Below are 17172 nucleotides of genomic sequence, written 5' to 3' on the forward strand. Positions count from 1 at the left end.
CAATCTAGGGTTGATCACATCATGCAGAAGATGTGGTACGCAATCACTATTGATCGTATTGTAAAGACGATGGAGTACGCGATCGCTATTGAACGCATCGGTTAGACGATGGGGTATGTGATCAATAGTTGATCGTATAGTTTTGACGATCGGGTACATGATCGCAGAGTATCGGGTCGTGTAGACGATGAGATACTCACGTATTGTTTAACGCACGCGCGCACTGGACAATCGTTAGGTCAACAAGCTCCATCGCTTAGTAACTGACTAAACGATCGCTTTGTAACGCGAGGTAAATCGTTTACCTATCGTCGCGCTAAGCGATCGCATAGACGATCAGGCTTCATAGCCTCGTCATCATCTACGCGATCGTTTAATTACACTTCTATCATCTAGTGCGCACTGAATGATCGTCTACCTAAGGCGTTTACTACACAATGAAGACTTCCTGGCGGTTCAAGACCCGGTTCGACTGTGAACCAGTTTGCTCGATGAAAAATGTAATAGATAGGGTTATTTCAATCTGGTTTTTTGTAAAGGCGCATCTTAGTCCATTAATCCTTTATTTATTACATGCGATGTATGTTTTTTATATGTCATATGGTATGCACATATAGTAAATCCCACCTTAGGTTATGCAATGTTCATGCATCATCTCTTTACTGTAATTGTTATAATTTAGAGAAGCATGATTTATTATGTAAGAGCATGCTTATACATCATATAATATAAGAGTTATATTTATGCATGCATAAAAAGCATTGACATGCATCATCTTTATATTATAATTGTTATAGTATAAGGGTGAATGATAGCATGTTTGCTTGGTTGTTACGCGTTATATAAAAGTTATATATAGTAATGACCGGAAATTGTATGAAGCATGACACATAGGCTACTTTATAAATGTTATAAACGTCTCGTTGTGCGCAATGGTTTTAGTTGTTTCTTTTTAATAGTTAAAGAGAAATTAGAACTAAAAGAAATAAGAAAGACATGCATGCTCACTTAGGTATAATTCATGGTTTTAAAGTGTTTAAAACTTGGATCACATAGACCTAAGGTCACGATTCTGATATGATTAGTAACCCTAAGGCTTTAATCTTTTAATAAGTTTAATAGGATTAAATTGGCTAATAAAAGGTTAAAGTGTAGCAAATCTATCTATAAGGGATCTTTTGTCTAAGGCGGGTTCTGTCTAAGCTGGGGTATTTAAGTTGATGCATGCATACAAGTTAAGGATAGTCCATTAAAGTGTTTAAATGTGACTACTTGAACTTGTTCATATTTCATAGACAAACATTGTTTATGAGCAGAGTTTAAAGCCGAATTATCTAGGTTAATGAACCCCTAGGTAGAACATTTAGTGGGAGGTATTTGGGGCATGAGATGCTTCACTTAAACCCTTCACGTTTCTCCTAAATAGTCTACACCATGAGGTCTACCCTCGACCTCACGACACCTTTGGCGTGTCCCCCTAACGGATGGTGTTTAGGTAGGTCAATATGAAAGTGGATGGAGAGAGTGTTCATAGTAAGTGGGAGCGGGAAGTGCGACAGCATATCCCTAGGTCTCCCTCGTTAGGTTGAATAAAGTTACTGCGCATCGTCTCGAGGCACCCTAGGAGTGTCCCCCTAAAAGATGGCAGTTTTGCGCGTTTCTTTATTTGATCTCCTATAAGAGGATAAGGTAACTTAGTCTCTTATCCTAATCTGCTTCTTCCCTACGGTGGGCTCATTAGGGCGGGACTCTGGCACCGAAAGCGATGGGTCACACTTACACGAAATTGTTAAAAGTTAACAGTTTTGGACCGAAAAATGGTGGTTGTTAGGTTCAGTTCTAAGAGTTGGTTCTGCCTAATGGTTGAGAATGTCTCATCCCAGCGAAGGGGCAACTGATCACCCCACCGGTGATATTTGTCCTGACTTACTGGGGGATCATTGCAAAATAGAAGTATATAACTTAGGGTACTTGACACTGTTTTGCATAACTGATTGGTTTAAAAGTGGTTTAGCAAAATCTAATAAAGTTTTGTTCATATTTTCATAAACTTTTTCAAAATGGCAACAGCCATGTTGGCATTACTAAGTGCCGAAAAACTTACTGGTGATAATTTCGCAACATGGAAACACATGATCACGACGATCCTGATCATCGAGGATCTCATGTTCGCTCTCACGGAGGCTTGTCCTCCTATTCCAGCTCCGAATGCCGCTCGAAATGTTCGGGAGGCATACGAGTGATGGACAAGGGCGAATGAGAAGGCCCGAGCCTACAACTTGGCAAGTCTTTCTGAAGTCTTGGCCAAGAAACATAAGCCTATGGTCTTAGCGTGTGAGATCATGGAGTCCCTACGGGGGATGTTTGGATAACCGTCTAAACATCTTATGCATAAGGCTCTTAAATACATATTCAACTCCAAAATGGAAGAAGACACCTCTGTTCATGAACATGTGCTTAACATGATGGTCCACTTTAATGTGGCAAAGTTGAATGGGTCTACCATCAATGAGGGCAGCCAGGTTAGAATAATCCTGCATTCTTTGTCGGAGAGCTTCCTGCACTTTGTTAGTAATGTGATTCTTAACAAAGTGAAATATAACCTTACAACTCTCCTCAACGAGTTGCAGACATACCAATCTTTACTGAAAAGTAAGGAAAGGCAGAAGGGTGAGGCAAATGTTGCTTCATCCTCCAGAATATTCCATAGAGGTTCAACCTCAGGAATGAAGTCTGAACCTTCTACTTCTAACTCTACAAAAGGGAAGAAGAAGAAGGATGATAAGGGAAAAGGGAAGGCACCTGCTAACCCATCGCATGTTGCCCCGATGAGGCATCCATAGGTTGCTTAAGGAAAGTGTTTCCCCTGCAACTAAGATGGACAATGGAAAAGGAACTGCCTCAGTATCTAAAAGAGAAGAAAGCAGCCAAGGCTAAGGCCAAGGCCGAAAAAGGTAAATGTGATTTACTTGTTCTTGAAACTTGTTTAGTGGAGAATGATGATTATGCCTGGATAATTAATTCGGGCGCCACTGACCATGTTTTTTCTTCTTTTCAGAAGATTGGATTTTAACAATAGCTCGAGGCTAGTGAAATGACGATGAGAGTAGGCACCGGGCATATCGTCTCAGTTGTGGTAGTGGGAGGACTCCAGTTAGCGTTATAGAATAGGTTTCTTATTTTAAATGATATATATATTATTTCCGAACTAAAGAGGAACCTCATTTCTGTAAAGTGTTCATTGCAATGTAAATATACTATCTCGTTTATGTGGATAAAGTGTTTATTCATAAAGATGGTGTTTTTATTTGCACAGCAAATCTGGAATCGAATTTATATGCGCTAAGGTCGTTAGCCATTAATTCCCTCCATAATACTGAATTGTTCAAAACTGTCGTAACTTAATCAAAACGTCAACGAATTTCTCCAAAAGAAAATGCCCAACTTTGGCATCTTCGTTTAGGGCATATCAATCTCAATAGGATTGAGAGATTGGTAAAAAATGGGACTTCTAAGTGAGTTAGAAGAAAATTCTTTACCAGTGTGTGAATCTTGCCTAGAGGGTAAGATGACTAAACAACTTTTTAATGGAAAAGGTTATAGAGCCAAGGAGCCTCTTGAGTTAGTACATCCTGACCTTTGTGGTCCTATGAATGTGCGAGCCCGAGGTGGCTATGAGTATTTTATCAGTTTCACTGATAATTACTTTAGGTACGGGTATGTTTATCTTATGCAACGGAAGTCTGAATCCTTTGAAAAGTTCAAAGAGTTCAAGGTTGAAGTTTAAAATGCTTTAGATAGATGGATAAAACAGTTCGATCGGTTCGAGGTGGAGAGTTTTTGGACTCAGCATTCCAGGACTATTTGATAGAACATGGAATCGTTTCCCAACCCTCAGCGCCAGGTACACCTCAGCAGAATGGTGTAGCGGAGAGGAGAAATAGGACCTTGTTAGACATGGTTCGCTCGATGATGAGTTACGCTTTCTTACCAGACTCGTTTTAGGGTTTCGCAGTGGAGACTACGGTATACAAACTCAACTATGTTCCCTCCAAGAGCGTTGCAAGAACACCTCTGGAGTTGTGGAATAGGTGTAAAGCTAGTTTACGTCACTTCCGCATTTGGGGTTGCCCTACACATGTGCTTGAGGCTAATCCCAAGAAGTTGGAACCACGATCAAGATTATACCTCTTTGTAGGCTACCCCAAAGGTACATGAGGGGGTTATTTTTATGATCCGATGGAAAATATGGCATTTGTTTCAACAAACGCTACTTTTCTAGAGGAGGATCATATAAAGGAGTACAGTCCACGAAGTAAAGTTATGTTGCGTGAGCTTTCCAATGAAACTACTGAAACTTCAACAAGGGTTGTTGAAGAGCCTGCTGCATCAGCAAGAGTTGTTGATGGGAGTTCATCCAGTAGGTCGGTTCCACCTCAAAAGTTGAGGAAACCTTGACGTAGTGGGAGGGTTGCAAACCCACCCGTTCGCTATCTGGGTTTCACAAAAATCCTTGCTATGGTAGCAGATGGTGACATTGAGGATCTATTGCCTTATAAGAAGGCAATGAAGGATGTTGACCGGGATGAATGGGTCAAGGCCATGGATCTCGAGACGGAGTCGATGTTTTCAACTCAGTATGGGATCTTGTAGATCAGCCTGATGGGGTTCGTCCTATAGGTTGTAAATGGATCTACAAGCGAAAACGGGTTGTTGATGGGAAGGTACAGACCTTTAAGACTTGCCTTATGGCAAAGTGTTATACCCAGGTAGAGGGAGTCGACTATGAGGAGACTTTCTCGCCTGTTGCCATGTTAAAATTGATCTGCATCCTCCTGTCCATTGCAGCTTATTATAATTACGAGATCTGGCAAATGGACGTCAAGACGGCCTTTCTGAATGGCAATCTTGAGGAGACCATTTATATGGTGCAACCCGAGGGATTCATAGCCCAAGGTCAAGAGCAAAAAGTTTGCAAACTGAATCGGTCCATTTATGAACTGAAACAGGTGTCTCAATCTTGGAACATACGGTTTGATACTGCGATCAAGTCATATGGCTTTGACCAAAACATTGATGAATCTTGTGTTTACAAGAAGATCATTAATGCTTCAATAGTCTTCTTAGTGTTGTACATAGACGATATCCTACTCATTGGGAATGATGTAGATCTACTGACTGCAGTTAAGAACTGGCTAGCGATCCAATTCCAAATGAAAGATTTAGGAGAGGCTCGGTTTGTTCTAGGTATACAGATCTTTCGAGATCGTAAGAACAAAGTGCTAGCATTGTCTCAGGCATCGTATATTGATAAGATGTTGCTCAAATACTCAATGCAAGACTCCAAGAGGGGTCTAATGCCGTTCAGGCATGGAGTCACTTTGTCTAAGGACATGTGTCCTAAGATGCCTCAAGAGAAGATGAGACGGGTTCCACATTGGCAGTTTGATGTACGCAATGCTTTATACTCGTCCAGACACCTGCTATGTTGTGGGCATAGTCAGTAGGTATCAGTCTAACCCAGGCGAGGGTCACTGGACCACAGTGAAGAACATTCTCAAATATCTTCGGAGAACGAGGGACTACATGCTCGTGTATCGTTTTAGGGATTTCATTCTTACTGGATACACGGATTTTGACTTTCAGACTGATAAGAACTCTCGCAAGTCCACATCAGGGTCAGTCTTTACTCTTAACGAAGGAGCTGTAGTGTGACGAAGCACTAAGCAGGGGTGCATCGTCGACTCCACTATGGAGGCGGAGTATGTAGCGACTTGTGAAGCTGCTAAGGAAGCCATCTGGCTTGGGAAGTTCTTGACAGAATTGGAACTTGTTCCATATATGTCTAAGCTCATTACCCTCTATTGTGATAATAGTGGGGCAGTGGCAAACTCAAAGGACCCGAGGAGTCACATGCACGGAAAACACATAGAGCGGAAGTATTATCTAATTCGCGAGATAGTGCCTCGAGGGGACGTGATCGTCACGAAGATCGCTTTGGAGCACAATGTTGCTGACCCGTTTACGAAGGCTCTCATGGCTACAGCGTTTAAGGGTCACCTACAGAGCATGGGTCTACAGAATCGCCCGCGGCTGGACTAGGGCAAGTGGGAGATTTTCTTGTACTGGGATTTTATGCCCTAGTTTATTGTTTTGTACTAGTTTATTGTATACCCCACTTCGCTTTAGGACAAATTGTAGGTTGTTGGGGTTGATGCCCTAAAGTATCGTGTCCTGTAGTTTGTAAACAGTTTGTACGAATGTTTGTGTTGTTAATATATGATATTTACTTCACATCTTGTATTTTTGCTCAGTTGCTTGTTTTATTTGCTTTATCACAAACCAATAAACATAAAATCCCTGGTTATCTGTATGTGATTCAAGAATGTATGTGATGACATACAAGTGGATCATGTCTTGAGTGATAACCAAAATGGTCTGTAGTATATGGATATAGGAGGGAAACCTTATCCTGGTAACGCTACAGATACGGTCCGCTTTGTGAAATGGTCACAAATGTTGTGACTTGTCACAGATGGTCTGATCCTGATCATTCGTGTTGGGGACATGCGAGCGGGGGCATCCTATATAAAGAGTCTGTATAAGACCTGACCACAAAGTGTTAACGTCTCGTTATATAACACCGTTCATGACAGAGACTTCACTTCACTAGGATGACCATAGGTAACATGACCTCAATCCTGAGTGAGTTGGGAACTCCTGCCATTGAAAGCGGTCCTTTGATTTGTATGGGTGCGAGTGGCCAGGTCGCTGATTCAAACCTACCATTTTGGGGATTCATATGATTTAGGAGCTGGGAATTCAACTACATAAGATGGAATTCACACCTTCTCCGAGGCAGGGTAAGTAGATAGATAGCTCCCGTAAGGGCTAATTCCATGGCTTGAAGGATGTGATGCCACACATCTTCTCTTGGCCCAAGAGGTATTCACACATAGTTAGACTATGTTGTATTGTTCATTAGAGGAATCAGTGGTACTTAAGGAGTGAAATGTAACTACAAGAGTAAAACAGTAATTTGGCCCAGTTGTATTTACGCTCATCTATGAAGGGTCATCGTACTCATGATTGGTTATATCCAATGGACACAGAAATATATCTGTGGTAAGAAGAGTTCAGTTGTTGGTCTTTAGTAGAATGCCTGACAGTTAACGGATGGTGGATCTCGTGGCTAAAGAGTTTAATCAGCTATTCACGAACCATTGGAGCTTCGAGCCACAGGTCCATAAAGTCGAGAATCAGTGTTTGGGTTAATTTGAAATGTTCAAATTGACAAGAGGAAGTTTGATTATATATGATGTAATTGGACTGGTTATTATATATGATATAATTGGCTAAATGTATGAGACACATTATTTTGAAGGAAATTAGATATCAATATGATTTATATCAAGTAGAGGAGAAAATACTATAGTAGATATGTGATATCAAACTATAGGATAAAAATATAATATGATTATATTTATTATTACTTAATTGGTTAATCATATGATAATTAAGCCAATTTTTCACGTTCGGACGTGGGTTAGTGGGGCAACGTCGGTTATTGTAACCGATGAATTAAAATGAAAATTGTTTTCATTTTGAATCGTCTGTCCAAAAAAAAAATAGACATCGCGCTGGTGAAAAGTAATCGATAGCTTAAGTATTTCGAGAGCCTATATAATAGTCACTCTCTGCCTAAACGATCGTCTACCTCACGCCTAAACGATCGCACACTACTTCCTACACGATCGGATAACTTCCCTAAACGATCGTAGTGTTTGTCGAGTTTGTTAAATGATCGTATACCATTTCCTAAACGATCATTCTATAAAACCTACATGATCGTGTAGTTTCTCCTTAACGATAAGCATCATGCTATACGATAATGCCTTTTTTCCTCCCACTTGCTTATCGCCTACATAATCTGTGCTTTCTTCTTCCTCTACCAAATTCACCAAAGACCACGCTTTGGGTTCTCACTCCAAGAATACCTGGGGCTCTTTTCTAGTGGTGTCGTCCCTGCAGTGTTCGTGTTCATGTGGTTGTTCTGGTGTTGGTTGATTGGGTAGAGGTTTCCGCTGCATTGAGTTCCAAGGTTTAAAGATTGTCTTCAACTGGTATGGCAACTCTCTCCTTCGTTTATTTCTTGTTCAAAGCATGCCTTTAATTGATTGTTAGTTTGCATAACTGTGCGTTTGAATGTATAATATGTATTTCAATCACGGTGAGATCGGAGCGATCCGATGCACTCATGGAACTCTTCGGTAAGAGATCCTTCAACAACCCCATTCATGACAGAGACTTCACTTCACTAGGATAACCATAGGTAACATGACCTCAATCGTGAGTGAGTTGGAAACTCCTACTATTGAGGGCGGTCCTTTGATTTGCTTGGGTGCGAATGGCCAGAGCGCCAACTCAAACTTACCACTTTGGGGATTCGTCTTATTTGGGAGTTGGGAACTCAGCTATACAAGATGGAGTTCACTCCTTCCCCGAAGTAGAAAATAGATTGCACCCGGGGGCATGAACAATGTGGTGCCACACACCTTTTCATGGCTCGAGAGGTGTTCACACATAGTAGGACTATGTTGTATTGTTCATTAGAGGGACCAGTGGTACTTAAGAAGTAAGATGTAACTATAAGGGCAAAATGGTAAATTGACCCAGTTGTACTTACGAGCATCTGTGAAGGGTCATCGTACTAATGATTGGTTATATCCGATGGACATAGAAATATAGTTATGGTAAAAAGAGTTCAGTTGTCGGTCTTTAGTAGAATGCCTAAAAGTTAACGGATGGTGGATATCGTGGCTAAAGAGTTTAGTCAGTTATTCACGTACTGTTGAAGCTTCAAGCCCTAGGTCCATAAAGTCCCCTTGATAGCTTGGATATAAGTTAAGGATCAGATTGTGGGTCAGTTTAAAATGTTCAAATTGACAAGAGGGAGTTCGATTATATATGATATAATTGAACTAGTTAATTATATATGATATAATTGACTTTATGTATGAGATATACTAATTTAGTGAAAATTGGATATAAATATGATTTATATATAGTGGAGGAAAAATACTATGGTTAATATATGATATTAAACCATAGGTTATGAATATAATTTAATTATATTTATTATTTATTAATTGGACAGTTATGGGATAATTGGTCGGCATCTCTTTTGTTTTCGTAACTGATGAGTAAGATGAAGAATCGTTTTGAGACGCTTAAATAGCTCACCGTGTGTTGCGATTCTAGAGAGTCATCGCTTAGTAAATCAGAGCTTATACGATAGTGTTGTTTACTGAACGATTGCTTACACCCACGCGCGCTATTTACTATACAATTGCTTATCTTTTACTAAGCGATCGTTTAGCGCCCGAGCTTCACTAAAAGATCATATAGACGATCGCTTAGCTTTTCCTTTAGCGCCTGAGCTTTACTAAATGATCGTATAGACAATAGCTTAGCTTTTCCTACACGATCGTATATTTCACCTAAACAATCAAGCATTTTGTCTATATAATAGACGAGTCTTTCTCCCACTTGCTCGATTGTTGTATACAATCTCTTTTCCTCTTCTCCTCTACCAAATCCGAATAGAGCCCACTCTTTGAATTCTCACTCCGAAAATATTGAGGATTCCAAGTGGTGGTGTCGTCCCTTTTTTTCATCTGTTCGTATGGAGACTGCTCGTGGTAGACGATTGGGTGTTGTTGAACGATAGCTTGCCGTTTCAGCGAAAGTGAGATTTGATGCGAAGAGAGTCTTCAACTGGTAAGTTTACTTGTTCTCCTGTTTATTTATCTCTAAGCATGTCGGTAATTTAGTATTATGGTGCATATCTGTATATGTGAATGTAAATGTGGTAATTCTGTCACAATGTTTTTGGAAAGATCCACTTCTGCTCAGAGGTACTCTTGTATAAGAGTTCCTTCAGATGGATGGCGCTTGAATAGAGATGGTGAAGAATGGAGAGAAGGAAAAGTGTAGAGCGACCACATGTGAAGGGATTAGAAGAAGAGATGAAGCTATTGTTGTGAGAAGGTAAAACGTTTAAGTAATTATTAAAAATTAATATGATACTTGATATTTAAAATGTATCAATTAATAACATAACAAACTTGACATTTTATAAACTTCAAGTTTTATGTTAGCATGAAAACAATCCGAAAAAATGTGAACTTCTGCATTTGTTTCAATTTTTCTTGACGTTTTATTATTAAAAAAGTATATTTAAAATATCAAGTAATTAAAAGTTGCAAGTGTCAAGTAACATAAAATTTGTAGTAATGGATCTAATTTTCATGGTTGAAAGTTTAAGAGTGCAATTGCAACTACCATCATATTTCAATTGTGGTTTTTGCAATTTGCCCATTTTTTCTTCCTCTTGGTCCTTTCTATTTCACTCCAAAAAAATAAATAAATAATCTAAAGATGTTACTAAACATTATAATTTAAGATTGAGAAGTAATACAAGATTGAAAAGAGTGTTTTTGTTAAAAGATTAGAGGCTAGAATAAAAATTTTAAAAATTAGCAACAAAATAAAATAAACTTGAGAATTTAAGGATTCAGAGTGTTCAATTAAATTGAGATTTAGACCTTGTTTTTCTTTTGAACTATGGCTTTGTTATGGAGTTGCTCACATGAAATTTCAGAAGCAATTTAGTTCATGAAAGTGAATTTGTGTTTGTATCAACTTTTATAGTGAAATATAACTTCTAGTTTTTGTCATTTCATCCTTTTATCTTTTAAATGTGATTTTGTTTTGAGAGCTATGGAGTTTGTTATCAAAATTGAATCTTCAACTTTTTGAAGGTTAATTGATATCTTCAGAATTTCTTACAAAATTTATTCGTATCTTGAGGTGACATTCAAATATTTAAATTTACCTTTGTTTAACAAATATTTTTTATTCTTTTTATTGATGTGACATCCAATAAAATTTAAAGTTAGGAAAAAATGGGTTAATTAGATTTTTGGGATTGAATTTTATTTTAGTTAGGTAAAAGGGGTAGTTTTCAACTTATTTAGGTAAAAGGAGGTATTTTTTTGTCTTTGTCTGAATGCGTCTCGACGCACTCTGGATTATTTTATTATTATTATTTTTTCTCCATATGAATGCGTCTCTTCATTAAAAAAAAAAAATTAAGAAAGAGACACATTCATAAATAATAATAAAAAAAGAAAATTATTTTTGCTTTTATTTTTTTCATTCTTTTAACAACCCAAAAATTAACTCTTTCATTACTTATGTTTTTTTACAATTAATATATTATGTTTAATTCTAAATCATTGTTACCTAAAATCAACTATCTCACTAATCTCGTTTTTTATTTTAATAGTAATATTACTAGTTTTTTAACAGTATAAACAATAATGTTACTTTGAGATTAAGAAATTTCTATGATTGATTTGATATACTTAATATTAATTTTTAATTTTAAATTATTGTTTTTGTTTAAAGTTGTTAGAAACTTATACAAAAATATAGATATTAATTTTTTACTATTGTAAATAATATTCAAGGTTCTTTAGGATGTGTTGTAGTCTGCAAGTGCATTTTCGTGTTTGAATTTCATTAATAAATTTAATTATATGTACAATTTTCTTTATTCACGACTAGAAGAAGATCCTCTATTATGCCTAAATCGATCATGTTGAGTCACATGGTGTCCACGATCGCCACGACCTCTTACACTTGATGGTTGGCTTTCCTTTATAAAATGTATACCCTCACCACGATGTCAGTATGTCACATAGTGGTCATGGACATCTGGATGGACATGTGAAGTTTGTTCTTCTTCCATATTTAGTGTATTGAGGGTTGTTGGAAAAAATTCAAATGTTGAGGGAGAGGACATCATGGAAGTATGTGTAAAATGATCGAATGGTGTTGCTGGATATTCATTCTGAACATTAGGTCGAATAGGAATATCCTGATGTCTTGCTAGATCACCTTATTCTTCCATTGAAACATCACCATCGAAATATTGCACTCGATATATAGAGGTAAGTCTACGCAGGGCTCTTTTAGCAGATAATGTCAAATTTAGAAGTTCAGCCTGAAAAAGAATTGAATAACAAGTTAACGACTTTAAAATTTATTTTAGTGTGCAATGAAGAAATAAAATCAAACAATCCTAGTAAACAATAAACTCATACCAACAAGTATTAGGATGCTCCTGCTTTCATTATGTATTGGCTGCTCACAGTGGAATACCATTCAATATATCCAGGCCCAGTATCTACACTATTGTTAATAAGAGGTCTATTAACAACCAAACTTTGACGATTTTCTCATATTGAGATTTGAGGAGCCAAATATGCAATTTAATCTCGCTCATACTGCCCCTTAGATCGTGTGAATGGAGTCAGGCGTCTGTATTGCAAGGTTAAGGAATTTGTTGCAACATCCCAAATTGACGCATCACACGATATGGGATTTCACTAATTTTTGAATGATTTGATTGCAAGGTTGAGGAATTTGTTGCAACATCCCAAATATACACAACCTTTGAATGACTTGATTATAGAGTTTTTCTCAGAAATAATAGCTACTATAAACAAAAAAAAAAAAATCAATACAAAATTATGGACATTTTAAATTTTTGTTTCATTTGAGAAATAAAACGTCCAATTAACCGACTATAAAATAAATTCTCCAATTAATCCACTATAAAATAAATTCTCCAATTAATCCATTATAAAATAAAACGTTTATATGTATGTATACATTTTTTTTTAAATTTTCATTAAAATCCTATTCCATATATTTTTTTAATCCATTTATCATTAAACATTTAATAGCATAGGTTTGTGTAGAATTTAATGCTTGATTTATTACATTACTTTGAATAATAGTTATAAGATATAAACATTTACTCATCACGTAAATAAATAAAGGATGTAATTTATACCAATACTACTATTAACTTTAAATTCTTATTTAAATACCTAATTTTGGATTTCATTTTCTTTCTTTAATTCTTTTTATTAAAAAAGAATATCATTGGTTTTATTTTTTTTTCTTTTCTCCAAAAAATAAAGTAATATCACTATTTTTTCCATTAGGAACATATTCTTAATTTTACATTTAAAACTATTAATAAATTTTAAAATTTTGGCAAAATGAAAAAAAAAAATGTTTGATTATGCTCCTAATTGCAAACCTTTTTCTTTTACGTGTGATAAATATAGATAGGTATTTGATGTGAAATAGATTTTTAGATAATATTAGATTTTTTTTCTTTGAATGTGAATTAAAAATAAATTTTGATTTTGAAAAAATTTGAGTTAGATTATTTTTACTAAAAGTATAGAGAAAATTATTTTTTTTCTAGTAAAAAAATCTCTCATTTTACATGATATGGAAAATGTGATTTTTATTATTTTTCTCTTACATATGATGCTAAAAAATAAGAGAAAAATAAATTATTGATGATTTCAAATGTAAAATTTTTCTCTTTCAAAGCTAATCATTTCAATATGAACAAAAATAATAGTAATACCATATTTATCAAAATAGTTTTAAAAGTGTCTTTTTGTTTAATTATCTTTGTAAAGTACCTTATTTTTCCAATTAACCCGTTAGTACATTTGATTTTGAATTTACTAAGTCATTGACTTAGTGATTTTTTTAAAAAAAATCTAGAATCATTTAGAAGTCTAATAACCTATTTTTAATAGTTAACTCGAACATATATAACACAATGTTAATCACATGTAATTTTCCCTTATAAAAATCTATGAAATTAAACCAATGTAAAAAAAATTATGAGAATCAATACAAAAGAAATTAACCCACTATAAAAAAAAATATATCAACTTATTAAAAGAAAAATATTGCACCTTACTAAAAAAAACTTTGAATGATGGTTTATAGAACTTTTCTTCAATAATATCTACTGTAAACAAAATAAATATTTAAAAAATCAGTATAGATTATCAAAAACTTTTTTTTTTTTTTTTGTTAAATAACAAAAATATATCAACTTACCAAATAAAATACTATACTAAAACAAATTAATAATATGAAGGTGGAAATTGCGATTGTCGTTAAATTTGAAATGGGAAGAAAATATGGGGAGAAAATATGAAGATAGAAGTTTGTTTCTTGGGTGTTTGAAAATGAAGGCAGAAGATGATCAGTATTTGAAAATAAATGAAGAAGGTGAAGAAATGAAAGGAAGAAAATAGGATTCGGGTGTTTGTTATTTGTAAAGGAAGAAGATGAAGAAATGAAGGGAAGAAAATAGAATTCGAGTGTTTGTTGTTTGTAAAGGAAGAAGAAGAAATGAAGTTTATTTAGGGGTTTTAAGTTGGAAATGAAGGGGAAGAAGACAAAAGTGGAACAGGAAGAAGACAATAATAATAAAAATTTTATTATTATTGTCGCATTCAGACCTTTTTTTTTTTTTTAATGAATTGAAAAAATAATAAAATAATCCAGAATGCGAGACACATTTGGATAAAGACAAAAAAATCCATTTTACCTTACCCCTTTTACCTAATTAAAATAAAATTCAACCCCAAAAATCTAATTAACTCGGAAAAAATTGACCAAATGAATTGAAATAGAATGTAAAATTAAAATTGAAAATTTCTTATTAAATAACGAGTAAAAAATATTTAGAATTAAAAATGAAGTTGAGGTTAAGTTAAAAAATTAAGATATTTACTTGCTGAAAATTGAGAAGTATTTAAAATTAAGAATTAAAATATTAAGGTTGATACATACATAAAAAGTTATGGCCTTTTGGTAACTATTTGGTTTTTAGTTTTTTTTCCTTTTTAAAATTAAGTCTATAAACACTATTTCTATCTCAAAATTTCTTTCTTTGTTGTCACTTTTTACCTATGATTTAAAAAACCAAGCATTGAAAACTAAAAAAAATAGCTTTTAAAATTTTGTTTTTATTTTTGGAATTTATCTAAGAATTTAAAATCATTGTACTTAAATAAATATACAAATCATGGTAAGAAATGAGGAGGAAATTGAACAAAAATAAAATGGTTACCAAACGGGTCTTAATTTTGTAAATTATCAATATGAATACTAATAAAGGAAGTTAATTGCTTATAATAAATTATAACGGGTGTTTGTCCTATCAACTTCAAAGTTAAAGATTTGACTTCTCACTAACATGTAAGTAATCTAGGATAATATTATTTTTTATGTTTATTATTGAATAATCAGCATACCCTTTGAGTGGAAGAATAAACAAATATTAAGAATACAATAAAGAAAAATAGCAAAAAAGAGAAAAAAAATATAGAAAATGAAAGAAAATACTAATAAGGTGAATTAGGACTCGTAAACATAAAGTATAATTTACATTAATGAGTAGTTTGTGTAACAAAATGAAAATTTTGAGAATATATGAACCAAAATTAAAAATACAAGCTAATATTTAAACCTAAATAATAAATAAAAGAGTGTTGTAATTCTAATAAATACATTCCCTGAAAATCTGTATTTCTTAAAAAATAAATAATTAATTAAATGGTTGTAAATTAGAATACCCATTTTTCCCCAAACACAAAAAGAGATTAGGGGTGAAAATTTCAGAGCAACATCATAGTCCTAAATTCATCGAAACACAAAACTCCATCGCCATTGACATCAAATTTAGCGATCATTTTCTTGCAATCGCCGACGCTCCTCGACTCCCCAAGGCGGCTGAGCATCCGGCGCAAACTCACCGGCGTAATGACTCCCAATCCCTCCATTTCATACATCTGGAAAGCCTCTCTCACCTCTTCTTCATCATCCCCCTCCACCAACCTCCCAAACTCCTCCATGTCCAGCAGCCCGTCGCCGTTCCAATCGAAGGCAGCCACAGCCGCGGCGGCGTCCACCTCGGTAAGGTCCTCCCCTGTCAGGGGCGGGAGACGGGTGAGGAGATCGTGAGGGGAGACCTTGCCGTCGCAGTCGGTGTCAATGGTGTTGAATAGTAGTGTGAATTTGTCCATGGGTAATTGGATATTGAATTGGATGAAGGATTTGATTGATGAAATGGGTAATGGAGATGGAGATGTTTATATGGAGAGGGAATTTGCGCGTTGGGATTGCGTGTGAACAGTATATTTTAACAAAAGAAACAAGGGGGGGCCGTGGTTGGTTCCATCCCGTGGCGGCGGTAGGCGGTGGATCACAAAGTTTTAGGAAAACGCAACGCTCCTCCCCCCTTCTTTTTCACCTTTTTTTTCTTTTAATGATCAGAGCTCCTGTCGATTGAGCCAATATCAAGATTGCGTTTATCAATTTCTAATTAAATTAGAGTAATCATAATAGATTTCATTAGTAAATGAATCATAGTTGATCGGATTAAGATTGTTTTTTATCACATTTACTTAAAATTATAAATTTATTATATTTATCATTATTGTTATGAATCTTTCATATTTATTGTTATTTTTTCCATTACTATTAATAAATGTAATCAAATGAGATCCAACGGTCTTAGCCGTAATAGTAACAACTATATATAAACAATAACAAATGGTATTACATATTTATTTAGTATAGTTATTTAATGTTGTTATTATTATTATTATTATATAAATATTGCATTTAAATTTCATATTTGACTATTTTTTGGAAAAGATAATGAATTTGTTTAAATTGAATATTTAAATTTAGATTGTATATGTGAATAATTTGATTTATATTTATTTCTTTCTACTAAAAAAATTATTTTTTTAGGCCAAAATTTGAGTAATTTATCTTTAAATTCAAATTGTCATATAAAACTAACCATAATAAACTAATAAAATTAATTATTTAATTAAAATTTATTTTATTTAAATTAATTGACTTTTTACAAAAAAAAAAAAAAAAATGTAACGGAAAAAAAGAACCCAATCCCTGCGAATTCCCCGCAGAGAAGAGAATCCCGTCTCAATCCCCGTGAGGAATTTCAAGAGGATGTGGAATAAAATAGGGAGTTGGAATGAAGATGGAGAATGGCATTCCCAATCTAGCCCTGCCCCGTGGACATCTCTAACTATATGTAATTTTTTTGAATTTTTTGAATTTTTTTCCTTAACTTTCAATTTTATTAAATTGAAACTTTAAATTTAGAATTTGTAGGTAAAGAAAAACCTTGAGTCATTTTTTTTTTCCATATCAAAAAGTCAAAAAATTAAAAGGGGAAGGATTCAT

At 34.7% G+C, this 17172-nt stretch overlaps 1 protein-coding gene across 1 annotated transcript; it reads right to left on the reverse strand.

The window, feature by feature from the left end:
• Positions 1–15312: 15312 nt before the first annotated feature.
• Positions 15313–16393, reverse strand: LOC120067936 (putative calcium-binding protein CML23). Its single transcript, XM_039019581.2, has one exon. The coding sequence runs from the start codon at positions 15978–15980 to the stop codon at positions 15573–15575; it is 408 nt and encodes a 135-aa protein (XP_038875509.1). The 5' UTR covers positions 15981–16393; the 3' UTR covers positions 15313–15572.
• Between the last annotated feature and the right edge of the window lie 779 nt (positions 16394–17172).

This window comes from Benincasa hispida, chromosome 12 (assembly GCF_027475165.1).
Source record: "Benincasa hispida cultivar pf3 chromosome 12, pf3_genome.v1.1, whole genome shotgun sequence".
Taxonomy (NCBI): Eukaryota; Viridiplantae; Streptophyta; class Magnoliopsida; order Cucurbitales; family Cucurbitaceae; genus Benincasa; species Benincasa hispida.

Coding starts and splice junctions, on each gene's coding strand:
- LOC120067936 (XM_039019581.2), bottom strand. CDS start 15,980: ATGGACAAATTCACACTACTATTCAACACCATTGACACCGACTGCGAC.